General features: G+C 36.5%; 4 protein-coding genes across 6 annotated transcripts; 3 read left to right on the forward strand and 1 right to left on the reverse strand.

Moving 5' to 3' along the window:
- The first annotated feature begins 647 nt into the window (after positions 1-647).
- On the forward strand, positions 648-9545 carry LOC117235472 (aquaporin AQPAn.G). 3 transcript variants are annotated; one of them, XR_004493672.1, is made up of 6 exons: positions 648-880; positions 6327-6584; positions 7153-7437; positions 7867-8076; positions 8372-8465; positions 8525-9545. XR_004493672.1 is itself a non-coding variant. In XM_033497520.1 (5 exons), exons 2-5 carry the CDS (start codon positions 6327-6329, stop codon positions 8408-8410), a joined length of 792 nt encoding a protein of 263 aa, XP_033353411.1. In that variant the 5' UTR covers positions 648-880; the 3' UTR covers positions 8411-9545. The 3 variants fall into 3 exon arrangements, 2 of the variants coding, with proteins under 2 accessions (XP_033353411.1, XP_033353410.1); XM_033497520.1 differs by having other exon boundaries at positions 8372-9545; XM_033497519.1 differs by lacking the exon at positions 8372-8465.
- On the reverse strand, positions 9406-15306 carry LOC117235464. The gene is made up of 2 exons (XM_033497506.1): positions 14857-15306; positions 9406-13991 (listed from the first exon to the last, which is right to left on the reverse strand). The coding sequence occupies exons 1-2, from the start codon at positions 15007-15009 to the stop codon at positions 10443-10445; spliced, it is 3702 nt and encodes a 1233-aa protein (XP_033353397.1). The 5' UTR covers positions 15010-15306; the 3' UTR covers positions 9406-10442.
- A 528-nt stretch (positions 15307-15834) lies between these two features.
- Positions 15835-21077, forward strand: LOC117235603 (sodium/potassium-transporting ATPase subunit alpha-like). Its single transcript, XM_033497785.1, has 9 exons — positions 15835-16137; positions 16562-16874; positions 17410-17538; positions 17650-18056; positions 18365-18634; positions 18704-19018; positions 19295-19712; positions 20059-20347; positions 20453-21077. Exons 1-9 carry the CDS (start codon positions 15835-15837, stop codon positions 21021-21023), a joined length of 3015 nt encoding a protein of 1004 aa, XP_033353676.1. The 3' UTR covers positions 21024-21077.
- A 313-nt stretch (positions 21078-21390) lies between these two features.
- On the forward strand, positions 21391-24670 carry LOC117235570 (protein obstructor-E). The gene is made up of 4 exons (XM_033497741.1): positions 21391-21561; positions 23524-23847; positions 23919-24315; positions 24452-24670. Exons 1-4 carry the CDS (start codon positions 21525-21527, stop codon positions 24570-24572), a joined length of 879 nt encoding a protein of 292 aa, XP_033353632.1. The 5' UTR covers positions 21391-21524; the 3' UTR covers positions 24573-24670.
- Positions 24671-25071: the final 401 nt, after the last annotated feature.

Consider the following 25071-nt stretch of genomic DNA (forward strand, 5'->3'; position numbering starts at 1 on the left):
CGCGTCACCGCTGATAGTAAGAACACAATGGTACAAATAACGTGTTACAAATAAAGTAGAACCATCTGGAGATAGGCGCACCTCTGCCATAAAGCAATATCTAAATACGTTTACTGTCGGACCGCATGCGATTCAATAAATTTTTTGTCTTTCCGATTTTCGCCATATTTCGCGCCTTTAACGTGTAACACCTTTACGCTTGTAACATGTAATACCCACAACATGTGTTTAAATTAAATTAGAAAATTTTTCAATTTCATTCTGCTCTTCTTTACCACACTAATTAGTTACGATCCTGCTTCTGATTCTGTAACAATAATAATTGAAACGAAGTACAGTAAAAGGCGATAGATAGGCTTAACAAATTTAGATGGAAAAAATATTAGTTAGATGGTTAGTTTAGATGGAAAAATATTGAAATTTTGATAGGTAGGAAAAATGTAACTGCCATATAGCGTTAATCATACACAAAAGACAAACTCAAAGACATTGATATATTTCCTAGAAGGGTAGAAAATTCTAATATTTGCTAACCGAACGATACAATACGCATTTGTTTCGCATCGAGTTATGTTTCGTGCGGCAGCAAAATTAAAACAACGCTGTTACCTGGAGATCGTCGTTCGTTTTAACCATGATATCCCTACTCTGGTAGCATCTAGCAGAGTACCAGAACAGACGCAGTTAGATACCTACGTGAGACCAGTTGGTTTCTATGCTCGGCAGCCTCGACAGTTGTCGTTCGGTAACTCTTGCAGAGCATTCGCTTTTCCGAGAGCTACTACTGCGAAGCCTGTGACAGGATCCGTTGCTGAAAAAATCACAGAAAACTTTTAAAAGCGACTACCTAGCTTCTGCATTGACTCGGACCATCTTCAAGGTAAGCTTCTTCCTTTATATTTCCATCGATATTTTAGTTAATTTATTCGAATTAACTCGAGATCCTTCTTGCGACTTCGCTACTTCACAGCTTTGACGTTTGTATATCGATTTAGTTGATATTTTCGTTCACATTAACGTGAGATTAAATTTCGTTTACCAAATGTAAATATAAATATATAATACGGCTTTTGTTACACAAACAGTACGATGTTTACGAAAAGTCAGCTTGCTGTTTGAGTCGTGCAAGTTTTTACGAGACAGAACGATGCCAGAAGCATAGTGCGATTAAAATGAAGGAACAGCGAACGAAAGTTTATATTACAAATAGTGTGATGTAAAATATGAGAATCGTTATGACAATGGAGAGTGATTAACGAATGTCTTAATGAAGTGCAATAACAGTACATGGTATAAATCATAATGATAAACGTTAAAGCGATATTTCTATTTTTACTCGACATCGTACGCATCGCAAGGAAACTTATCGTTAGCGAGTACCATTATTATGTTTATCAAATAAAGCTTGATAAATCTGGACTCTAGATAAAATTTATTCAAATTACTTTTCGCCGTAGTATATGTATGTATATTTGTTTCATTGCGAAATTATATTGTACACGATGAGCTTTATTTCGTTATAGGCTTGCATTTCGAATGTAGCCAGGCAACTTCTTGCGTATGAACAACAAATATGATTACGCCAGATAATTACTAATTATATATACATAATAGAAATATCTACGATTAAACCACGGATTGTGGATGCCTATGCACATCTTATGTATACGTGTGTATTGTATACGTTGCGCGGCAACTATTCAAGAAGTACTCAGCCTAGAGATAAAAATAATTGCAATTTTCTAAATAGAGAATTTATATTAGCACATATATAATTCGTGCAAAATTTGTAATTAAAAGAAATTTCGAAATCTATAACCGTAGGTCGCCTATCGATATTACATGTTCTCGAAATAGTTTCATGAGAGATAAATGGGTTAACCAAACAACAACAGTTACATTGTATGCGTCTTCTAAAAATGACGGAAGACGCTTTAATAACAACGTTGCTGTGACAGTAGAATTACTGTCCATTAGCTCGCCTGTAAAACAGAATCAGTAGTATCAGCCGGGGCAGGAGTGGCGTTCGCTACCACCTCGGAAGCTTTAAAGGAGATCGCATGCTTTTATGAAAAGAAATTGAACAATTCCATCGAATCAATTCGTGATCGAGTGTACGTGTGTTTCGCGACTGTTCAAAATTCATTTTCACCGAAAAGAGACACAGGAGAGAAACTTATATCGAATAGATCGTAGACTTCTACGCAATTTCGTATTTCCATTGATACAACTGAGGGAATGTAATTTACATAAAGATTTATTACGCCTGTTAAATATCGTAACAAATATATTCTTTTACTTTGAATATTTTTTATTACATGTTTTTGCATATTACACAAATACATCAAAATGCTGGATCTATCGACGAGGAATCACGCCTACGCTGTACAAGATCTGCCAGGAATGGTAGTAATGGCAAACCGTCAAAGAAGAAAGCTCGTCGTACGCTGTATTTCAAATACACGTATTAAGCTAACGTGATACAACGAGAAAACTTTTAACGTCTTCTTTATTGCCGATTACAGAAAGCAGGATAAGAGAGAAAGAAATGAATAAAGATAAGGAGAGATATCGTGCACCTGTACTAAACCATATAAGGGTAACGACCATCATGGTTGAGAAGTGCACGACAATAAATCGTCGAAGACGTAACAACCGATCTATGTGAAATCGACCGGCTTCCGCTGCTTTCACGAATCCGATCGAAGGGTAACAAAAATAAAAAAAAAAAAAGGAATAAAAAAGCAATGAAAAATAAAAAGAGACGAAATTTCAATGTACAGATACGTTCAGCGTAATTACCATTCTTGAGCGAGAAAATCGATGAATTCTTGCTTCATCTTTTCCCTCGTCGTGACGCTATAGATCCGGTTAAACGATATGCAGGAAAGGACGCAAAACGATATCTTCGTATAATGTTGTGCACCATGTAATAAAAGCCAGAGAAAAATACCACGTAATTTAACGAGGTCACTTGGAATCTAAGGTGAATGATTCTGTTTGCAATAGTTAATTCCGAGAACCAGTCGCGGGAAAACTATACGGAGGCTATAAATCTAATGGCTTTATGAAAGCCGATGAAGAAAACCGCCTAGTGAATTAAAATTATACACGAACGGGTCATAAAAAATTGTTATTCAACGTCTGTTACAACCTTCGACGGCTTCATATAATATGGAAGCGAGAATCGTTGTCGTTATTTCCTCTTTAAAGAAGAAAATCGTGAATCGGTTGTCGTTGTTTACCGAACAGAGGGAAAGAGTATCGCGTAGAAACCAGAAACCCCTTGAATTTGTAGAATGCAAATCGTTAGATCGAGTTGCGTTGCGCGCAAGGAAGAAATAATCTCGAGGCGTGACATCAGCAGAAAGAATCGAACACCCCCAATACAAAGGTAAACGGAGTTTGAACGACACTTTTAATGACACGCGTACCAGATGCCTGGTCGGAGAGTAGTCGATCTGCTAGCTTTACGATCAATAATTTATTTGCACAAACAGTCAGTCCGTTGCCTGGAATTTCGTTACGAGGATCAAATATGTACGAAACGAATGAAGTTGGAAACGGATGACGAGAATAAAAAGAAAGAAAGATCGAAATATCAGCGAACGGATGGTGTCATTAACGGTTTCCGTAAATATCATTTTACGTAAAATAATCGGAATGAAATGTTTCATTGCCAACTATTTATGGTATCAACGATGGATATATTTCCTTTGTCTTTTTACGTAAAGGAGTGGCCACATACGCGAGTCAAATCGCGGACTTACGAGCGCAGATAAAGTAAATAACGTAGCCTCGCTTAACATTTTTCCGCATTTTATTTACTTTACCGTTTGTGTAACGAAGGAAGATCAAACTACCGTTTACCGTAACGTTCGACACATACAGTACTATTCAAATAAATAAAACGTGAATGAACGTTTCACGTTCCATACACGTCGATACTCGACGAGTAATTTTTATAAGCAAAGATTTCCAGAGATCCTTTACCTTTATACTCGCATCTCGGTGTATCTTTCTATCTATAGAAGTCACGAGTTTTCGTAGCTGTAAACGATTATCGTGCACGTGACACAGGCTGCAGCGTGGAAATTGCACGAGATGAGAATGGCATGTCGCAGTCTTTACTTTTGCCTATGGATGATCTCATCCGAATTAAATCCATTATTGAACCGACTGAACGTCGAGTTTTTTCACTCGTCTCGGACGTAAACTCGTTGACGATTCCTCGTATTGTCTTCTCGTTCCTTTTCATCCTATTTGCAATTTTATTCGCTTCCCTCGTCGCGCGATCCACCCGCGGATATTCGCTGAAACGAGAAGCTCGAGCGAGAGTTTTATTAGAAAATGGGCCGTAACGAACTCGTTCATCGTGGAAGGCAGGACGGAAATTAGGAAAGGGTAGAAGATGACAGACCTAGATCCGCGTTAAGATATTTGCGTCAAGTGCGCGAGGCTTAAAACGCAATGACGCGCCGGTGGCGTGGGTGACGATTAACTCGGGCGGTATTTTAACGGGAATGATTAAGTAATTCGTAGCGATTGGGACCGCCTGTCATACTTGTCGAGGATATGACGATCTGCATGAGTAAGGCCCGGCGCAGACAAGCGGTTTACGTTAGCGTCAATTTGCCGCTGCGTTTTAGAACAGTATAGATTTATACGAAATAAATGGCGCGGGGCGCAACTTTGAGCAGCGGCAAGTTTTAGTCTATCAAGACAAAAGCTTCCACTGCTTGGCTGCGAATCGGAATATTGACGTTCGGTGGTGAAGCGCTACATCGTTTCATACAACTCAATTCACACAAGTGGTTTACGGAGCAATCGGACTCTACATCCAATTTTCATAAATTTTTGCACTTAATTCGTCAAAAGATTTCACAGTCGTGCGAAAATAATTACAAAATTTGTCTCATTCTCTGTTTCGTCTCTTCTCGTTTGTCTTTGCAAAGTCTGACACCGATGAAAGTATTTCTTTATATTTAAAGAATTTTTTTATTTGCTATTCTTTTATTAACTATTTTTATTAATCGTTCTTTTGTAATTTTGATAACGGGTTGCCGCATCCATGACTAAATTGTAACCGAGCAAATACGCGATACGAAAATGGAATTAACGCAAAAAGCGCTTTTGTGGACTGCAAGAAAAATGCGTAAATGAGGCGGTGACGACGACGCAAACCGTTCATCTGCACCTGAGCCTAATGCAACCTGGTTGCGTTTCTCGTTAACCTAACGATTCGTTTCTCCAACGTAATTCGTAACGGTATGAACTACACATGCGACGTGCCGTGCGTATGTACATGCATATGTATGCACATGCCCGCGGCCTCGATCTAAATCTATGACGCGAATCGACGGAACTGCTAAACTTTCAAAGTGGTTAATGAACGATGGATCAGAAATGATCTCGTCCGTTCGAGAATTAATGGAATGGAATCTCTGGATAACGCGTTCAATGCGGGAGGGTTTCCTATCTTCCGTAACGAACAGCGAAGAACACTCGTTTCTCTCTAGTTGATCTCGCTTAAAAAATGTTCAGAACAGGTGTTGGATCGTTAAAAGGTATAAAAACAAAAGATGACATTGATACGCGGTATGGATTTCGCATTATGTTAACGCACGATAGTTGCCTAGAGAACGACGAAAATTGAAATATCTAACGATACGTTTGATCTTCGTTAATGATTTTAAGAATGAACGACGGAACTTGAATCGAAGCTGTTAACTTGTTTAAAAAAAAGTTAATCGAACTATAAAAATAAATTACCAAGTTTCTCTTGTAGTTATAGCCGTGAAACGAGGACATTAAAAGAAAATTGTTTTTCTAAATTTAGGATACTTCCTAGGTACGGTTTCAACGTTAACTTCGTGCAAGCCTTTTATACAGGCAATTCTACTTCCGCGGTACGAAATTTTACATTCGATACGTTACGAAAATGTGTTCGTTATAAACTGTGACATGAAAAATTCTAGATGTTATTGACCCACCTCTAAACAGCTTCGTTACATTTCTTTTTTTCAAGTTAACGGGACCGTTTACCGTTCTTTAACGACGTTACGCAAAAGGATCGAGTTGCCCTTCGGAATCTTTTCCTTTGCCAAGAGTGACTCAAGGTCTGCTGATTGAACGAATGAGAATCGTAGACGGCATGAAAAACTATGTGAAAAACTAGACATTGCTTTTTATGGTTGAAACGTTCTGTGACTGACTTGGGTTACCGATACAGCGTTCCGTTTCGGTTATTACAACAAATGGACATAACGTTCTAATCTCTGTAGGTGCCTGGTAAAGCCAAATCAATCGGACGAACCTTTTTACAGATGGCAAATTTAAAGGAGGCTTTAGGTACAAACGAGCTGACCAATAAAAAAGCTGGCCTTTACCGAGCACTGATCGCAGAATTTCTTGGTACGTTGCTGTTGAACTTCTTTGGCTGTGGATCTGTCGTCACGGGCAACGTCGTGGCCATAAGCTTGGCTTTTGGTTTGACTGTAGCCGCAGCGATTCAAGGAATAGGACATATTTCTGGTGGTCATGTTAATCCCGCTGTCACGTTCGGATTAATGGTGATTGGCAAGGTAATGATCGAAGATCGTGATCGTTTCTTAGAATCGTGAAATCTTCGTCGTCGATTAATTTTTAACATACACGTAGGTCACAGGTTACTCAAAAGATATTTATCTACTTTCTTCCTAGGTGGAATATTTTTGTGGACAAAATATCCTAAACATCGTACAAAATATAAATGATACATATCATAATCATCATGGAACTATTAATAGAATATTCAACACGGTTAGATTCATTCTTCGCGCCTTGTTATACAAACCGTGAAACGCGCGATCATTTCTTGGATATCGATTACTAACGGATTGATTTATCGATGATTTATTCAGCTTCTGTTGTATACGATTTAGTCAGACAATTGCTTGCAAGATAATTCATTCATAATGACATATAGACGATCGTTCGACGATGATATGGAATTATTTGATCTCGAAGAATAGTAATACGTACCTAGTGTAATCTACGATAATTTGTTATACGTACACGTTGTGTTATACAGAAAATATTTATGTATTATTTTTATTGATGAACTAATAACTTTTAGTACTGATGTACTGAAACACTTACTTTGTTTTACAGGTGCCAGTTATCAGAGGCTTGCTGTACGTAATACTTCAATGTATAGGCGCAGTAGCAGGATCTGGTATACTAAAAGCGTTATCTCCCGAGAGGATGGAACATGTTTTAGGCGTAGTATCTCTTTCACCAGGCGTTACTCCTGTCCAAGGTTTCGGTATAGAATTTTTCCTTGCCTTCGCATTGGTTCTGGTCGTATGTGGTGCATGCGATGCAGCAAAACCAGACAGCAAGGGGATTGCTCCTCTCATAATCGGATTTACAGTTTCTGTCTGTCATATCGTCGGTGTAAGATACATTCTTCTACTTTAGATACCACCTTAATAATTGTTCATATCTAAGCTTACGATATACTGATTAATTGTTTTATTAATATAAGTAAGAGAATTATAAATATATTTACGCGATATATTTTTAACGAACTATGAGCTTATTGCCTTCTCCGGTTCATGTCACTTCTTTATATTACTCTAAGAAAAAATCTATTATTTTTATTTTTATCATTATTTCTGACAACTCGCAACGACTTTCACCAGATGCATTTTTACATTTTTCTTGGCGAATTTAGCAAAGAATTAAATAAATCGAAATATTCTTTCCTTACTATATATTAAAATCTTTTTTTCTGCTCATAATTCGCGATAGTTAAACTTGAATATTCCGAAGTTCTTGTAATACTTATTACATGCCTTTGACTATACTGTATTGCTTTAACAGATACCAAGAACTGGCGCAGGTATGAATCCAGCTCGATCACTCGGTAGCGCCATTGTAATGGATACATATGAGGATCACTGGCTGTATTGGGTTGGTCCGATCCTTGGTGGCATGGCAGCTGGATTGATCTACACGTTCGTAATCGGTCCTGCGAAAGAGTCGAAAAATTCCAACCGAGTGTACACGGTCGCCGCGACGGACGAGAAGGAGGTACAGTAAAAACGAAGAATTTAGCGGAATTCTCGACACATTTAAATCGATTACGAAAATGATTTTTCTTTCTAATTATCCTTCGCTGATATCTACCGAAACAATTGACCAAAACGTTATCGTTTCATGGAAATATTACAAATAAAGCATTTACCTTTAGGTTGAACGATATGATGATTTTCGTTGTAGAATCTTTCTACGTTTGATACTGTTATGTGTTCCTTGAAAATAAGCATGATGGATAGTCGTTTGTCTTTCCCTTCTTTAAATCTTCGATATCGTGTTTGCTTCACAGAAGTTCGAGTACATAGACAGCGGACACGGTGGACTTTAAAAATGATGCCGACATAAAGAAAGATTCGAAGACGGAAATATCATATTTTTATATCGTATGTTATAATTATGATAATCGGTGAAATCGGAAATATTCGAAGTGTTATTTTTACAGCTACAGAATCTTACCAGCAAGAGGAAAGATAACCCCGCTTGATGCTCTAACTATCGCTAACCATCGCATTCTCAAGTGCCGAATCGTTATCTATGTAATGATTTAAGTGGGTGAAATATGTGAATTTTATGCTATTACAGTTATTTAATCAACGTGTAATCAACCGAAAATATTTAAACAGTTAGAAAACATAATACTCATGAATGTTGATCATATGGAAAGAGCAAAGTAATTTGTTTTCAATTTATGCAATTCATCTTAATAATCATACGTGTGATGATCTTAATTTATCGAATATACAATTATGCATTTGTTCGTTTATATTTAAATACATACATGTACTTTACCTGTAACATTAAGTCGCTCTTTTGTATCACACTTATTTTACCGAATGGAGTTGTTGCAAGCCAAAGATTGATTCTGCCGAACTGAAATGTTATAGTGTCGACATCTTCTGCCAGTTAGATGCAACCTATTTATTGGAAATCGTTTATAAAGCACTTATAAACTGTCGATAAATTATCAAAAATTATATACGAACTAGCATTTCATACATCATTGATATAGAAAATCATATTCGATGAATGTCAATATAAGTTAATCTATGTTAATTTGTAGTATTTTATTTATCGACATTGATATATTATACTCTAGGTTACAACTATATAATTAATATTATATATGTATAATAGATGATCAGAATATGTAACATGCAATATCTAATTTATAAATTCTGGTGACAATGCGTTTTCAATATTTAATCAATATTTATACATCCTTATAGGCAAATGATCAATTAAATATCATTTTTCGTATTCCTATATTTTATATCTGTTGTATTTTTTAAACTCATAAGATACATGTAACTTTGTTATAGATTGCATATTAAAGTATAATTGGAATAATATATCACATATTTAATCATGTTTGGATATATTAATAATGAAATGCATGCATATCTAAGTATGTGCTATAACCAATTGTATGAAATAAGATGTAAATATTTTGTATGAAAGTACAATGACACGTGTTATTTGTACTATGTATATGTGCGATGAAGGTATTCCCAAAAAATAAGCAACACTTTTAATTTTACATTTACACAGCATACTTTGTATTTGATACATGGTTTGAAATGTTTATAGAATATTGAATAATCTATGTTCCTTTTCCATTCTAGCTTGACAAAATTAGCATAATGTGATTAAATATTACAGTAAGCTTAATCCTTTAAATTACCTTGTAAATTCCTAAAGGTGGAATCAAGTGTATAACAATGGTAAAAAAATGTAATATATCATTAAAATGGGACAATTTTACCTATAATTGAAACAAATAAAAAATCCGAATATAGTATTACTGTTGATATATATACACAAAAATGCCTTATGTTTAGTATTTGCATGCACAAATACTAGTTTATAAGACAGATATCTAGAATGAATGCTTAAATTTACAACGACGACATTTTTTAATATTTCTATAATATATTTTCACATTAGTGAAGATAAAAAAATTTGTATAACAAGTGCAGAACGTAGAAATAAACGTATTTTTTTCACTAGCTAAATTTACGTTCTTATATGAAAATTATAATTACTAGGCATTAACTTATTTTTAAATGTTATTGGTATCGTTCAGACAACTTCAGACATGATGTTACAATTGCCATACAGAAAATAAAATAGAAGAAGGAATAAAGAAATTTGAAAGATATACATTGATCAGTTTTTAAATTTATATGATAGATTGACGAATCTAATGATTGAAATGTTTATCCGTATTTATTAAAAATGTATAACGATTGAATTTTGAACGTATAAAATTATGACTTAAAATGTCGATATCGGTTGAAAAAATAAGCGATATATGAATTTTAAATCAAAGTGCCATTTGTCGTTAGTTCCTAATAGAAAATTCAACCCTCCATTTGTTGCAGTTTGTCTTCGAGACTATCTTGACTGTCATTGGTGTCATTTAAACTGATTGCGTGACTTCCATGTTCGAGTTCTATTACAGAATCGTCCAATTGACTCTTTTGTACCTCTAATACATTATCCGATGGTTCAAAGATATCTGTTGATTCTGAAAGGTCTTGTTCGTCTAAAGTCAAATTTGAATTTTGTTCAGGTTGTTCCATAACTTGTTCTTGAGATACTGGTTCAATTTTAATATCAGATTCTTGGGGATCAGACACATCCATGGGAACAGCATTCTCTAACTTAATATCTTGATCTTCTTGATCCTGAGAAGTAGTTTCAACAACAGCCTCTTCTTTCTCTGAATAATCCTCGGAGATAGATGGTCCAGGTGTTTGTTTGTCGTTATAGTTCTTCTGAGAACATTCTCCAATAGAAGATATTTGAGTGAGGTTACTTAAAACTGTTTCTTGCATCTTGACTACAGTATCAGCTGAATCCAATATACTACACAATTCCCGACTCATTTCTTCCACTTCCGATGATTCTTCTGTTTTTATAACAATAATCTTTTTATTTCCATAGACTTTGGAACTGGTCATCAATGGTTTACCTTCTCTTCTAGTGTTAACAGTTGTTGGTATTGCTATGGCTGTTGTCATTACTGGTATTGGTACTTCTGCTGTTGTTGTTGGTACTGGTACAACTGTTGTAGTAGCTAGTTTCGGAGTTACCGTAATATCCTTTGATATATTTTCTACTTGTGCCTCAGATTTACTTTTTTCTTTCTCCTTTTCTGGTTCAGGCTGAATATCATCTATTTTTATTGTTGTTATTGGAGTCGTTGCAGGAGTTGTTACAGAGGTCGTTGCAGAAGTTATTGCTACATCATTGTCATTATATTCCTGTTCTTCATCGTACATACTTTGCTTTTTCTTTACAAACACTCTTTTTAATGGTAATTGCTGTTCATCATCGGATTCGTCGTGACGTTCAGGAGACATTTCTTCAATAGGTTCATATTCTTGTTGCTTACGAGCCTCTAATTCTTCAATCTTTAAGCGCTGTTGTTCGACTCTCTTTTCCAGCTGTTCTAATTTTTCTTTAGTTTCTTGATCTCCTACCGTTAATGCAGGTTTTGATGCAGGACATACAGTTGTTTTCGTTACCGAAGACGATGCATTTATGGACTGAGATGTTTTTAATTCAAATTTCGGAGATTCGCTTAGCACTGTATCGTTATTTTTTATTGTAGTAGTTGGTTGCCGAATATCCGTAGTTGACTGCAACACCGCTTGAACTAAACTTTGGTGTTTATCAAGTGGCTTCTTTACGACAACTCTCTTTACAACGTTACCAGTTGGTAGCTTTGCCAATTCTGCCGGATCGATTATCGTACCATCAGGATTCATAATAACTTCTCGGGTAGTATCTCCCTGACGAATAATTCTACGAACAATTACTCTTTTCGTTACTTTGTGACCTGTACTAGATGTTTGAGAAGTGCTACCAGTTGCATCTTCATCTTTTACTGTAGATGTACTAGTCTCAGTATTACCAGGTTTTCTCACAACGATTCTCTTTATTACTTTAACAGTGTTCACAGCTTTTGGTGTATTACTGACCGCTATAGGAATTTCAGGTTTTTCGTCTTTCGTAGAAATTTGATTTTGTGAACTACTTTGTCCTTGTTGAGGTCTTAATTGATTCGTAGGTGTAGATGATTCTTTATTTTGTTCTTGAACATTTTGATGTTTCAGAGGTATCTTATGCTCCTTAAACACAGATGCAACAATTTTTTGAACCTGCGCTTCAGTTTCATCAACGCGGGAAGACTTTGAGGGTTCTTCATTTTGTTTAGACTGTGGAGGTTTTGTAGCTGATTGAGATTGATTAATAGCTGGACTTTGTTTTATCTTGCTGTCTTGTACCTCCCTACGCTGAATAGGCATCAAAGTTTTAATTGTCTTTTTAATCATATTTCCATCTTTATGTCTTACATATACTACTTGTTCTTTTTGATTTTCCTCCTTTTCTGATCTTTCTTGTTCCTCTTCGCTTTCTGATGGCTTAAGTGGTTTTGGAAGCTTTTTCACAATATATGCTGGTGGTTCGTAATCATCATCTCCATCTGAATATTGTTCTTCTTCTTCATCTTCGTCAGAATCCAAATCAAGTTTAGTTTTATTGTCTGGTTGTAATCCATCTGGTCCCATTTTTTCACCTGCTTCAATATGTTGTTTTATATGTGTGACATAATCTGCTCTATTTCTGCATGATTCCTGGCAGACATCACATGTCAATCCCATACCTGTGCGTTTTGTGTGCGTTAACTGATGTACCTCCAAACTCTCTTTACGCTTGAATGCTTTACCGCAATCTTCGCAAACATGGCGCTTTTCTACAGAATGTGTTCGCATATGTCTAGTTAAATGATGAGATAGAAGGAATGAACGAGGGCATAGTTTACATAAATATGGTCGATGTCCAGCATGCGTCGTTAAATGACGAGCTAGCTTCGTACTTGTACGGAACGCTTCCTTACAATATTCGCAAACAAAAGTCTTATCTTCGTTATGTAGTACCTCATGACGTTCCAAACCTTGTTTGTATGTGAAACGTTTGTTGCAAATGTTACATTGGAAAGGTTTGTCCTTTTTATGTACGGAATCCTCATGCTTTTCTAATTCTTCGGTTGTAAAGAATTCGCGATCACAATGCTGACAACCATAACGCAATTCATCTCTATGAACCTTTTCATGACGTTGTAACAAATTTGCCCTTGAGAATTGTTTGTTACATATCGGACAAGAGAATGGTTTCTCTTCTGAATGCGTAGTCATATGTTTCCCAAGATCATATTTAGAAAAGAACATACGATCGCATTCTGTACATTTATAATTTCGATCACGATGAGCTCGTTGAACGTGCAAAGCAAGAGCCTGTCGTAGTGGAAAAGTACGATCACATTGATCACATGCATGTACTCTTATCTCACCTGGCTCTAATTTTCGCTCCTCTTTAGTACTATTTGTATCCTGATCTCCTTCACTGCCAGCATCTTGTTCCTCCTCATGATAAAAATCATGTTGATCCTCTTTGTCTCTTTGTTTTTCTACTTGCCTATCTCTTTCACGTTCTCTATCTCTTTCTCTTTCTCTTTCTCTTTCCCTGTCACGGTCTCTATCTCTTTCACGTTCCCTATCTCTTTCTCTTTCTTTTTCCCTTTCCCTTTCTCTTTCTCGATCCCTATCCCTTTCCCTTTCTCTATCTCTTTCTCGTGTTTCTCGTCTCTCCCTATCACAACTATCAACTCGAGGCTTTTTACTTCCTTCGTTTTGAGATCTTTGCTCCAAAGGTCGTTTATTGTTCATATCAGGTGGATCATTTGAAATTGGTGGAAATGGTCTTGGTAAGACACCAGACAATGGATAAGCTCTCAACGCTTCATCTGCCTTTTTGCACTGAAGCTTAAATTTATAAGATCTGTCCAAATTCCAACGACACATGTTGCATATCATTTGTGGCATTCCATCAGCTGCATACACCTTAAACATATTATGTTAATAAGTATTACGTAAAAAAATTGCTTCATATCGATAAAAAATTGATTGAAAAAATATAATCTGGTGCAAAAAACAAAATTATACATAAATATCTTATAAGAAAGTTTATCTAAATTTGTTGTATAAGTTAAATTGTAATCATCAATAAAATAGTTGAAGTTTACATATATTTTATAAGTTACATGATATAAAATATTAAAATGATATAGAATATAGTAAGTGAATTATTTTCCCGCCAAAATTGATTACTCTAATTGTTATAACAAGAGAAAATTATTTCATGATACGATGCAGTAAATTATTTTATACGATGTTTATTTCTTCGCATATATCTGTATGTACATAAATATCGATAATACAAAATATCAGAACGAAAATACGATGTATTTTACATTTTACCATCGCAGCATTTACAGGAAGTTATCAATGATATATGATTTTATTTCGTAAATTACATTTGCATAAATAAAAAATATTATACCAAACTTAAAATTTTCAAATATCGATCGATCTATTATTGATCGTACATATCAATCGCATTAGTGAATTAAGTTATTATGATCGAATTGTAACGAAAAATGATCGAATGCATTTTGCTCAATCGGCAAATAACATATCTGCATTATCCAAATCATACCATTCACTGTCTATTGGCATTTTGGTCCATGTAAGATATCGATAATAACGGATATAATTGGACAAAGAACGATACTTCTAACAAAAAAAGAAATGAATAAGTTGTATAGTAACAATATTTAAAAGCATGACTCCTCCAAGAATATCATACAAAAGCTAGTTAGACAATGAATCAGTGGCAGTCGATGCCGTTTTATAAGAAAATAATTACCTCGATGGCGACGCACGACATGATCTGCAGTGTAAGTGGCACTTGAAATGGTTTACTATGATCTCTCTCATAGATAAAGGAAAGTGGTTCAGTTTCGGTTAGGCAAAATCGACAGACCCGCCTGGACCTGAGCGGCGCCGGCCTGTTCTCCATGTTTGCCTATCGTCCGTTCACGCACCTCACAAAGCACACACGCGTTCCAAATAGCCGTTCTTCACGAATGTTGTATAATCGTAACGTGACGTACCGTGAGAACAATTACGACAAAAATGCCTATTTCGATTGGAGTATGTCACTCATTAATCGAAATCCCACGAAACGACGCCGAGCGTCGGTAAGCGTCCCGTCACGAACGGCGAACGAGCGGGACAATGTACACACCGCTATGGCGCTATTATGGCGATCCGAAAACTCGCTTTCTCTGCGTGGCGTCTTCCGAGTTTTCCGATTTGTACAACTTCGGCCTTTGTACATCAGCGCCACCATCATCTTCTCTTCGTCGACACTGAAATATTCTGTAGGTAAAGTAGAACATGTTTCCTTATTTACTCGTTACACAGTCGGTATTTCGATTAAGTATGATAAATATTTTTTTAATGGGAGAAAGTAAATTATTTAAATATTTGTGATATTACAATGGAAATCATAAATTGTAAATAGATGATTCTACGATACATTATTAATTATTTCTCTATTTTACTTTCTATATTTAATGAAATGCTTTCTAAACATTTTGTTCATCACATATTTTAATTTCATTAAAATTTTTCATAAACTGAATAGTATTTTGTTCCAATCATTTATGAACAAGAAAATATCGAAACATTTATTCAGGGTAAAATCGATGCACCATACGTTACTGCAAAAAAATCTGTGTTACGATATCTCGATACAATTTTGATACTAAATATGTACATATTTTGGTTATTTCACGTTTTTATAAACAATATATTTTTCTTTTGATTCTTGCATCTAATAATGTTTTCAACGAATTGGTTTCGTAAATGGAAAATTCTACCATACACTGGAAGACGAAGACGACAACTTACTGTTACCAATCTCGAATCTCTACGTCGTGATATCGAAACAGACGTTCACCTTCGAGCAACGGAAGATTTATTGCAAAGTCTAGGGACAAATGCGACGCATGGCCTATCCACAACCATTGCATGCGATCTTTTAGACAAGACTGGTCCAAATGAACTGACGCCTCCAAGAAAGATTTCTAACGTATTAAAATTCTTACGTTTATGTTTCGGAGGATTTTCTTTATTGATATGGGTATACGAATAAATTTTATCTTTAATGTCGTACGATATACAGTGGTTCACGAAAGTATTCGAACATTATATGTACATATACATATCATATGTGTTACGTGAAACACTTTGAAATTTCGTTAGCACTGTAATGATATAGACATTTATCGCAAACGTAAACTTAGTGGAAAAATTAGTGTATAACACGAACGGAAATCTTAAACGCACGATTAGTGCTACAAATGAATCTACTACATATTATGGCTTATTAATGTAATCGACTGTCCAATTACTTTGATGATCTTCGCGAAGCGTAGCTAAACATCTTTTAACTTTTAAATACATTTTTAGATCCTTTTTAAATTTTACGTACTCAAATACTTTCTACTCAAATACTTTCGCGAGCCACTATATACATCGTATAACGAAAGGTATAAATTGTTTAGATAGGTGCTGTATTATGTTTTTGCAATTATCTTCTGGAATATGGCACTTACGGCGAAGCTTCTAAGGAACATTTGGGGCTTGGCATCGTGCTCGTTGGCTTAATCTTAGTTACAGCGATGTTCAGCCATTATCAGGAGTCGAAGAGTTCTCGAATTATAGAGTCATTCCAGCAGATGTTGCCGCAAAAGACGAAGGTCCTGAGGGACGGCGAAAAAAAGGTATTGTCCGTAGCCGAATTAGTTATCGGGGACATTGTCCTTTTGGAAACCGGTGACCGAGTACCCGCTGACATTAGGATCCTGGAATGTCAAGGTAAATTCGTATCGCTGCAGTTGCAACCGTAACTTTCTTATTTCCCAACAAAAAAGTCCTCGCCTTTCTCTTCGTCGACGCTCGAGATATCTTGTCGATTTTGTTATAAATACAATCTAAAGAAGCGTAAAATATTTGTCTACATACTAGATTATCTAAATTCGATGAATTATGTTTCTTCTTTTCTTTTTTATCGCGTTCTATATATTTCATTTTCACAATATCAAATTATCGTACTCACACGAAGGCACTGCTAAATGATATGAAGTTTAATATACTCGGATCTAATTAATTGGCGTGTCAATGCTCTGTGGTACAATAGTATTCCAATGCTTTTTGTAGCCACTGTTTACAGCGTTGGTACTGTTTTACTCGTTCGATCATTTCGTTTATTCTCAAAGGTAACGCCATCAGTTTCAAATATATTAAATTCGTATATATATCGTTTCGCAGTTGTTTCATGATATTTAATTCATTACAAGTCAGTTTCATTAACTGCCTGATCATTTTGAAGAAATATATACGTTCCACTAAGGTCTTAAGATCGACAATGCTTCGATTACCGGAGAATCTATCCCACTTTTAAGAACAGCCAATGTTCATCCAACGAATAATCTGATGGAGGCAAAGAATATGGTTTTCTTCTCAACCGATATAGTGGAAGGTAACGTATGACGAAACGAGTTGCCGCGTATTAATTTCTCAAGAATTTCCTATGGTTTCTCAAGGCTTCCTGTATCGTTTCGTAAAGTTAAGCTTCGTTAATGTACAACAGGCAGCGGAAAAGGAGTCGTGGTTGCTCGCGGTGACAATACCGTGATGGGTAGAGTTGCTAAACTAACTTCGAAATTGGCATCAAGACCCACGCCCCTTTCACGCGAACTTCATCGATTTATGAAAATAATATCGTGCTGGGCTATATTCCTCGGAATGCTGTTCTTTACCTTGTCCACGGCAATGGGCTATACTTGGATCAATTCGATAGCGTTTCTAATCGGTATAATAGTTGCGAACGTGCCGGAGGGATTGGCAGCCACTATGACCGTTAGCCTCACTTTAACAGCGAACAGAATGGCAAGCAAAAATTGCCTGGTGAAGCATCTCGAAGCTATCGAGACATTAGGATGCACCGCTGTTATTTGCAGTGACAAAACGGGAACGCTCACTCAAAATAAAATGACCGTAAGCGTGCTGTGTCATTGGTAGAAGTCTCTTCGTTTAAGAATTCTGTTTCTCTATTTCTACAAACTGTGGAATATGATTTATTACGACGGACTGTATAATATGTAATAGGCGATAATTTGAAGAAAGTAGAAAGAAAGGAAATAATGACTAAATTATAAAAAGGATACTGTTCCTATTTAAATATTGGCACCAACTTTCTTTCTTTCTTTTTTTCTTCTTTTTTTTTTTTTAGTTTTACAGCGTTCTCGCGTTGTAATATCGTGAAACTGGTGATTACGAAATTAACTTCGTTATCTACTGTTCAGGTCCGACACATGTGGTACAACGGTGAATTGCAAGAGGTAATGGCTTCTGACACGTGGAGAAAATATATTAAAAACACAGGATTTCATAACTTAGCCAGGGTGGCTAGTCTTTGTAATCGGGCTGAATGGGAGCCTTTACCTAAAAATATGCCCGCACCGCCGTTGAGAGAAAGGAAAATTTTGGGGGATGCTTCTGACGCTGCCTTATTAAAATGTATGGAAGTTCTCGTGAAAGGAGGCGTAGAAGCATATAGAAGAACTTGCGTAAAGGTGTCAAAGTATGATCGTTTACGGACTCCATCATCCATCGATGTAACGAACTTATCTTTGTTAATTTAGGTGTCCGAGATACCGTTTAATTCGACGGATAAATTTCAAGCCAACGTTTATATGTGTGGGAAGAAATACGTTGTTTTTTTAAAGGGTGCACCAGAAAGAGTTCTAGAGCGATGCTCGACCGTGGCGTTCGATAACGAAACAAGGAAACTGAATGATGAAATCAAGAAAGCTTATACGGAATCTTGTTATATTCTAGCAAATAATGGTGAACGTGTACTTGGTTTTGCTGATCTCGATCTGCCTGTATCTTCTTTTCCATCGAATTACGTCTTCACAGAGGATCCTCCAAATTTTCCTCTTCAAAACTTGAGACTAGTAATCTTCTGTTTATACGAAATAAGAGTTTATCATATTAACATCTATCACGCACATATACATACGCATACGTAGTTTCTTAAAGTTTTAATTAATATCCATTGGAAAGACAATTTGTTTCTTCAACAGATCTTTGTAGTTATTATTTTGTTATTTCCTTTTTTTTTATATAGCGATTCATTTATTGAAATAACTCTTGTGTTATATTTTTATCTTTATTAAAATGAAATATACACGAATTCATGCGAGTAAGTCGATATTCTACATTATTATTAGATCGGGTTAATATCAATGATGGATCCGCCGAGGCCAGCAGTGCCAGACGCAGTGTACAAATGTCGTTGCGCCGGAATCAAGGTGATCATGGTAACTGGCGATCACCCTGATACAGCGAGAGCAATCGCTAAGTATGTCGGCATCATCACCGATGATTTTTTGCACAACGATCACAATGAAAAGAAACATTCGATCGTGGTGACGGGAGTGGAGTTGCGAGACTTAGACTCGGAAGAACTCGACCGTATCATAAGACAATACCCTGAGATTGTTTTCGCTAGAACATCTCCCGTGCAAAAGCTTCAGATCGTAGAGAGCTGTCAACGACTTCATCTGATCACCGCTGTTACCGGTGATGGAGTCAATGACACACCGGCATTGAAAAAGGCCGATATTGGCATAGCTATGGGGATTGCTGGTACTTACTTTACTGTTTCGTTTTTTAATAATTATTAACCTTGCTACGGCGCTCGAGTTTCGACATTTCGAATTTCCGTTCTTATAAAACGGATTTGTATCGTTTTAAGTAAACGTTTATCATAAAATTGAAACCAAAGATAAGAATAACACTTTTCTCACATCTTGTTCAAATATTTTTTAACTTTAGAAAAATATGTATAATTGGTTCAAAAATGGCCGAGGGAGCATAGCAGGGTTAAATCTAAGAGAAATCAACCAGACAGGAATATTTAATTACCTGATCTTATTAATCTTCGATGATGTTACTTAAGTGACATGTGTTTTAACGCGTGTTTCATCGATAGGGTCGGACGTGAGTAAAGAAGTTGCAGACTTGATTCTATTAAACGACGATTTTGCCTCTATAGTTGCCGGGATCGAAGAAGGACGAAGAGTATTCGACAACTTGAAATCGAGTATCGCGTATACTCTAGCTAGTAACATTCCAGAGATAACACCCTTTTTGGCATTCATTGTACTTGGCATTCCTCTGCCTGTAGGCGTGATTTGTATATTGTGTATAGATCTTGGCACGGACATGTGGCCAGCCGTTTCATTGGCTTACGAGAAATCTGAATCCAACATTATCCTTAGGTACCGATCATTTTGCTTCAAAAATTAATCTCTATCGTTATTATATTAAGAATCTTAAGTTATAATTTTTTTCAAGCTATAAATTAAATTAATCCGAAATTGTAGGAAACCCAGAATTCCACTAAAAGATCATCTCGTCAGTCATCGGTTACTTTTCCTGTCTTACGGACAGATCGGCATAATCGAAGCTTGTGCTGGTTTCGTCACATATTTCGTAGTTATGGCGGAACATGGTTTTCTACCTTATAGATTACTGGATTTACGATCGTCGTGGGACAGTATCGTCGTAAACGACTTGCAAGATTGTTACGGTCAAGAATGGACGTACGAGCAGCGCAAGATACTCGAATATACTTGCCATACCGCTTTCTTTGTCAGTATAGTGATTGTTCAAATTGCTGACGTGATGATCTGCAAAACTCGTCGTGTCTCTCTCTTTCATCAAGGCATGGACAATTGGGTACTTAATTTTGGGATCGTTTTCGAGATAACGGTAGCCTGCGTCGTTTGTTATGCCCCTTATATGAAAGAAATTCTCAGAACTTATCCATTGATCTTTGAGTGGTGGCTACCAGGTGTACCGTATGCGGTGATTATTCTGGTTTACGACGAACTTAGAAAGCTTTGGATCAGAAGAAATCCTGCAGGATGGTGGGATCGCGAAACCTGTTATTAAATCTACGCAAACGGATATAACATAGTTCAATCTACCATAAATTCTAATCGTATGACAGAAGCACTTCAAAGAAGCATTTAATGATAAACACAAACGATATAAAATAAAAAAATGCAATTAATAGAAGAGAATACAGAAGACTATTAAAGTTCTTGATTCCGTGTTAATGAAATTCCAATCATATTAAGCACTTTATATCTAAAAATGCTTGAAACATCGATTATCTTGTTCAATGTACGGCTAACTCGATGTAGCTTTAACGGAGTGTTGGATCGACGCGAGTATGCAGAAGAGCTATGGTTCTCCTTTGGTTCTACGCGGTCATCGAATGTTGTAACCTCGTGAATGGAAAAGTGGGGGATGCATATAAGGCCCTGGGACCCTCTCGATGCGACCCAGTAGTCTCTAGTCATCAATTCCTTCACGTTCGAAGAACCGTGACTTGATTCTGACGTAACGAAAAGACTATATTTTTTTCGAATATTCACGTCCTCCGTCAGGATGAAGACGGAGGTGTTGTGTCTCCTAATTTGTCTCGGTGAGTAATTTTATAAAACCAACGTTTCGATCCTTATTAAGTGTGTAACTGCGTTTTCACTCGTTTAAACTTTCTAGTTTTGTAAACGTAACTACGTGAATCTTTCGTATTCGATAGCAGAAATCAATAGTTTATAGACAAATTGTTTCAAACTTGCTAAATACCTGAATCTTAAAGAATTTCACTGTAAGATAGAAAGACACCGTGAGAATAATTGTTAAAATGACAGCCAGTTTGACTAGTGACCTTTATCCGAGGTATTGTTTTACTTCTTACAAAGTAGCGACGTGGATTTAATTATCGCTACGGCTGTTACTATAGTTTCTATTAGTTGCTAGAATAAGTTTGCTATAGTATCAATTCTATTCTGTAGAGATTCTTAATAATTTACATCTGATCGTGTATAGAGATAGACGCGCAATATGGAAATTGTAGCCTTAATTTACATGCATATTGGTTGAATGATCTGATTCATTCATAATTTGATTTATACGTCCTACATATGTACATACACGATTCTTATCTTCTTACAACGATTCTTATCACGAAACAACTTACACCATCGTTTGTTGTTGAGAAATCAGTTCGCTGCAGCTTCTTGTAGAAAGTTTCATTTCTCTAGACCACGTGCTGATTTGCAATTTGACGAACAAATCGGACGAAAATCTTATTTAATCCTTTCGCTATCGTCGTTTAAGGAAAAAGTCGTTGTTCACAGGCCAAGTTTCAAATTTTCGACATGTTACACAATATGACATATATTCGTATGCGTATGTAATAATAGAAAATGATAAGTAGATAATTCGGGCGGATTTTAGAATGCGTCGCATATGTGCAACACCGGAGCTGTGGAAAGCAACTAGTGCGTCACACGTACGCCGGTGATTATGAAAGTGGCTTGTGTCGTATATTTTTCGTTTCGAGATATTTGAAGTGTTGCGTTTGACGTATGAATTGAATTGTGTTTGACCTCGCAACAACCAGCCCAATCCAAAGGTCCGACTTCTACCACTTTGTAAAGAGCATTTCATATTATTGTGATGTAAATAGACGCAACGGAAAGTAAGAAACAGATTCCTTCTTTTTAGATTCTCGACTTGGGTTACTTCGATAATCACGGTGACGCGTGATGTGGAAATTTAATTAGTGGTTAGTCGATATTTAATCGAGTTGTCTTCTCGGTAATAAAAATATCCATCAGCTAGAATTTTCAATTTTTCTCTATAAAGTGAAAAGTAAATTTTTCCCTAATGTCGTTGATCTCTTTAAAGTAAACTAATTCATGGCGAAATTATTTGAACGTCTCTTTGAATTACCTACTCTACATAAATACAATCCAATCAATGCGATTAATTGGCAGATACATTTTCTCGTCATGGTCTACTATGGTTCCACGATAAATTTAAGCTCGCACGGCTAAAATTATCATCTTCAAAACGTATCGAAGCCTATATAGAGTGTTGGAAAGTTAACAGGTCTGAGCGATTAAACGACATTTAAGTTGTGGCCGAGCAGACACACACGGGGACCAGCCACTTTCTCGCTTTCTTCCGTTCGCGAGGTCGACCGGCGTTTACGTACAAACCGGCGTTTATTCAGGGACGCAAGACGTCGCGTCTTGCCTTGAAAACACTCCGACCAGTCGACCCTCTCTCGCCATTCACCGTTTTTATTTTCTACTCTTTGTATTTTTTATTCAAATTCATTCGTTATTCCTGGCTACCGACGTAAATGCATCCGCATTGTACGGGTTCACCTTTTCGCATAGAAAGAGTTGAAATGAAATTTATTTCTAAACCAAGGTCAAATATGCATTTTCTTCAGAGCAAAGACGTAAAAAAAAATTTACAATTTCCTGCCAGGAAATATCAAAGAATAACGTTGAATAAATTGCAGCCAAGGGTTTTGCTAACACGTTAGAAAAAACATTCGTAAATATCTTAACGATCGGACATTTTTTAGGTGTTGTCACCGCTTTAACGAGGAAGCAAGAGGCACTCGAGCAGAATCGTAGGAAAGTGGCTTTGCCAGCGTTGCAGAAGAAACAGCAACCTACGGCAGACGAGGAAGAGTACGAGGAGGACGAAGAAGAACTTTCGGATCAATGTCCCGAACCTAACGGTTATTTTCCTGATGCGGAACAATGCGACAAATATTACGACTGCCGGGATGGCAAAGTCATCGAGAAACTATGTCCCGATGGTCTTGTGTTTAACGACTTTAGCCCTCAACACGAAAAATGCGACCTGCCATTCGGAATCGATTGCAGCAAAAGGCCAAAATTACGTGAGTATCGAATTGTATTACAACGTGCTCTAAATTATTTCCCTGCTAACCGTAAATAAATTCGATTACAGAGAAACCACAACCCTCTCCACATTGCCCACGAATGCACGGCTATTTCGCTCACGAAGATCCTAGAATATGCAATACGTTCTACTACTGTGTGGAAGGAAAGTATAATATGATCACGTGTCCAGAGGGTCTGGTCTTCTCCGAGAAAACGGGTATTTGCAATTGGCCCGACGAGGCGCAGAAAAAAGGCTGCGGTTCCAGGGAATTATTTAATTTCACGTGCCCAAAAGTAGACGAGTCTGTTGCTGCCACGCACCCTCGATATCCTGATACGGAGGATTGTCAATATTTTTACGTGTGCGTGAATGGAGAGATACCTAGGAGGAGCGGTTGTAAATTGGGTCAAGCTTTCGACGAACGCACTGGAAAATGTGATTGGGCGAGGAAAATACCCGAGTGGTAAGTTCGAGTAAGATAAACCACGTTCAGCGTGGATTATTGCCGAGGATAAATAATAGTTGTCAAAAATTCGGTATTCGTTTCGTGTTTTACTTTCTGACGAAGATAATAAGCAGATGTTTCTACGGAATTTTAGCAAAGACTGGTACAAAGGTCAATTGACCGACGAGGAATTGGACGCTTTGGAAAATCCACCACCGAAACCAAAACCTTCTGGTGGACATAGCAGGAGAAAAGGCGCCAAACCACCGACGTAGATTTAAGATTAAGTTCATCTGTAGATTTTAATGTTCACTGACTTATTAAATATTTCATGGAAAATAAAACACTTTTAATACGTCTCTCTTTTTTATAACATGGGAACGAAATTATTTTCTAATTACAATTGCATAATTCTGTTACTGTTAACATATACTCGTACGTATATAACGAAATTGTCACACGAACTCGAGAGTGAAAGTTTTTACTTTTATTTGTATTCGTAACTTCTCGATAGCATCATAGAAATACGGTTCCTGGTGCTTTGTTTAAGATTTTGTGTAAAGTCATCCTATATAATTATATCAGAGTACATTTATCGGATTCTTTATTACCGGGTACGTATCAAAAATTGTACAATACTTTTTACAAACAAATTAGTCTTTCGAGCTATTCGTATTTGTCGGTGTGAGTATTGTCACTTTTTCTTTAGTGAATTCAAATCGCATGTAAATTTCCGTGAGCAGTGAAAGTGATCGTCTGAAAGTTCTTCGCATT

Source organism: Bombus vosnesenskii, unplaced genomic scaffold (assembly GCF_011952255.1).
Source record: "Bombus vosnesenskii isolate JDL3184/JDL3185 unplaced genomic scaffold, Bvos_JDL3184-5_v1.1 scf7180000013316, whole genome shotgun sequence".
Taxonomy (NCBI): Eukaryota; Metazoa; Arthropoda; class Insecta; order Hymenoptera; family Apidae; genus Bombus; species Bombus vosnesenskii.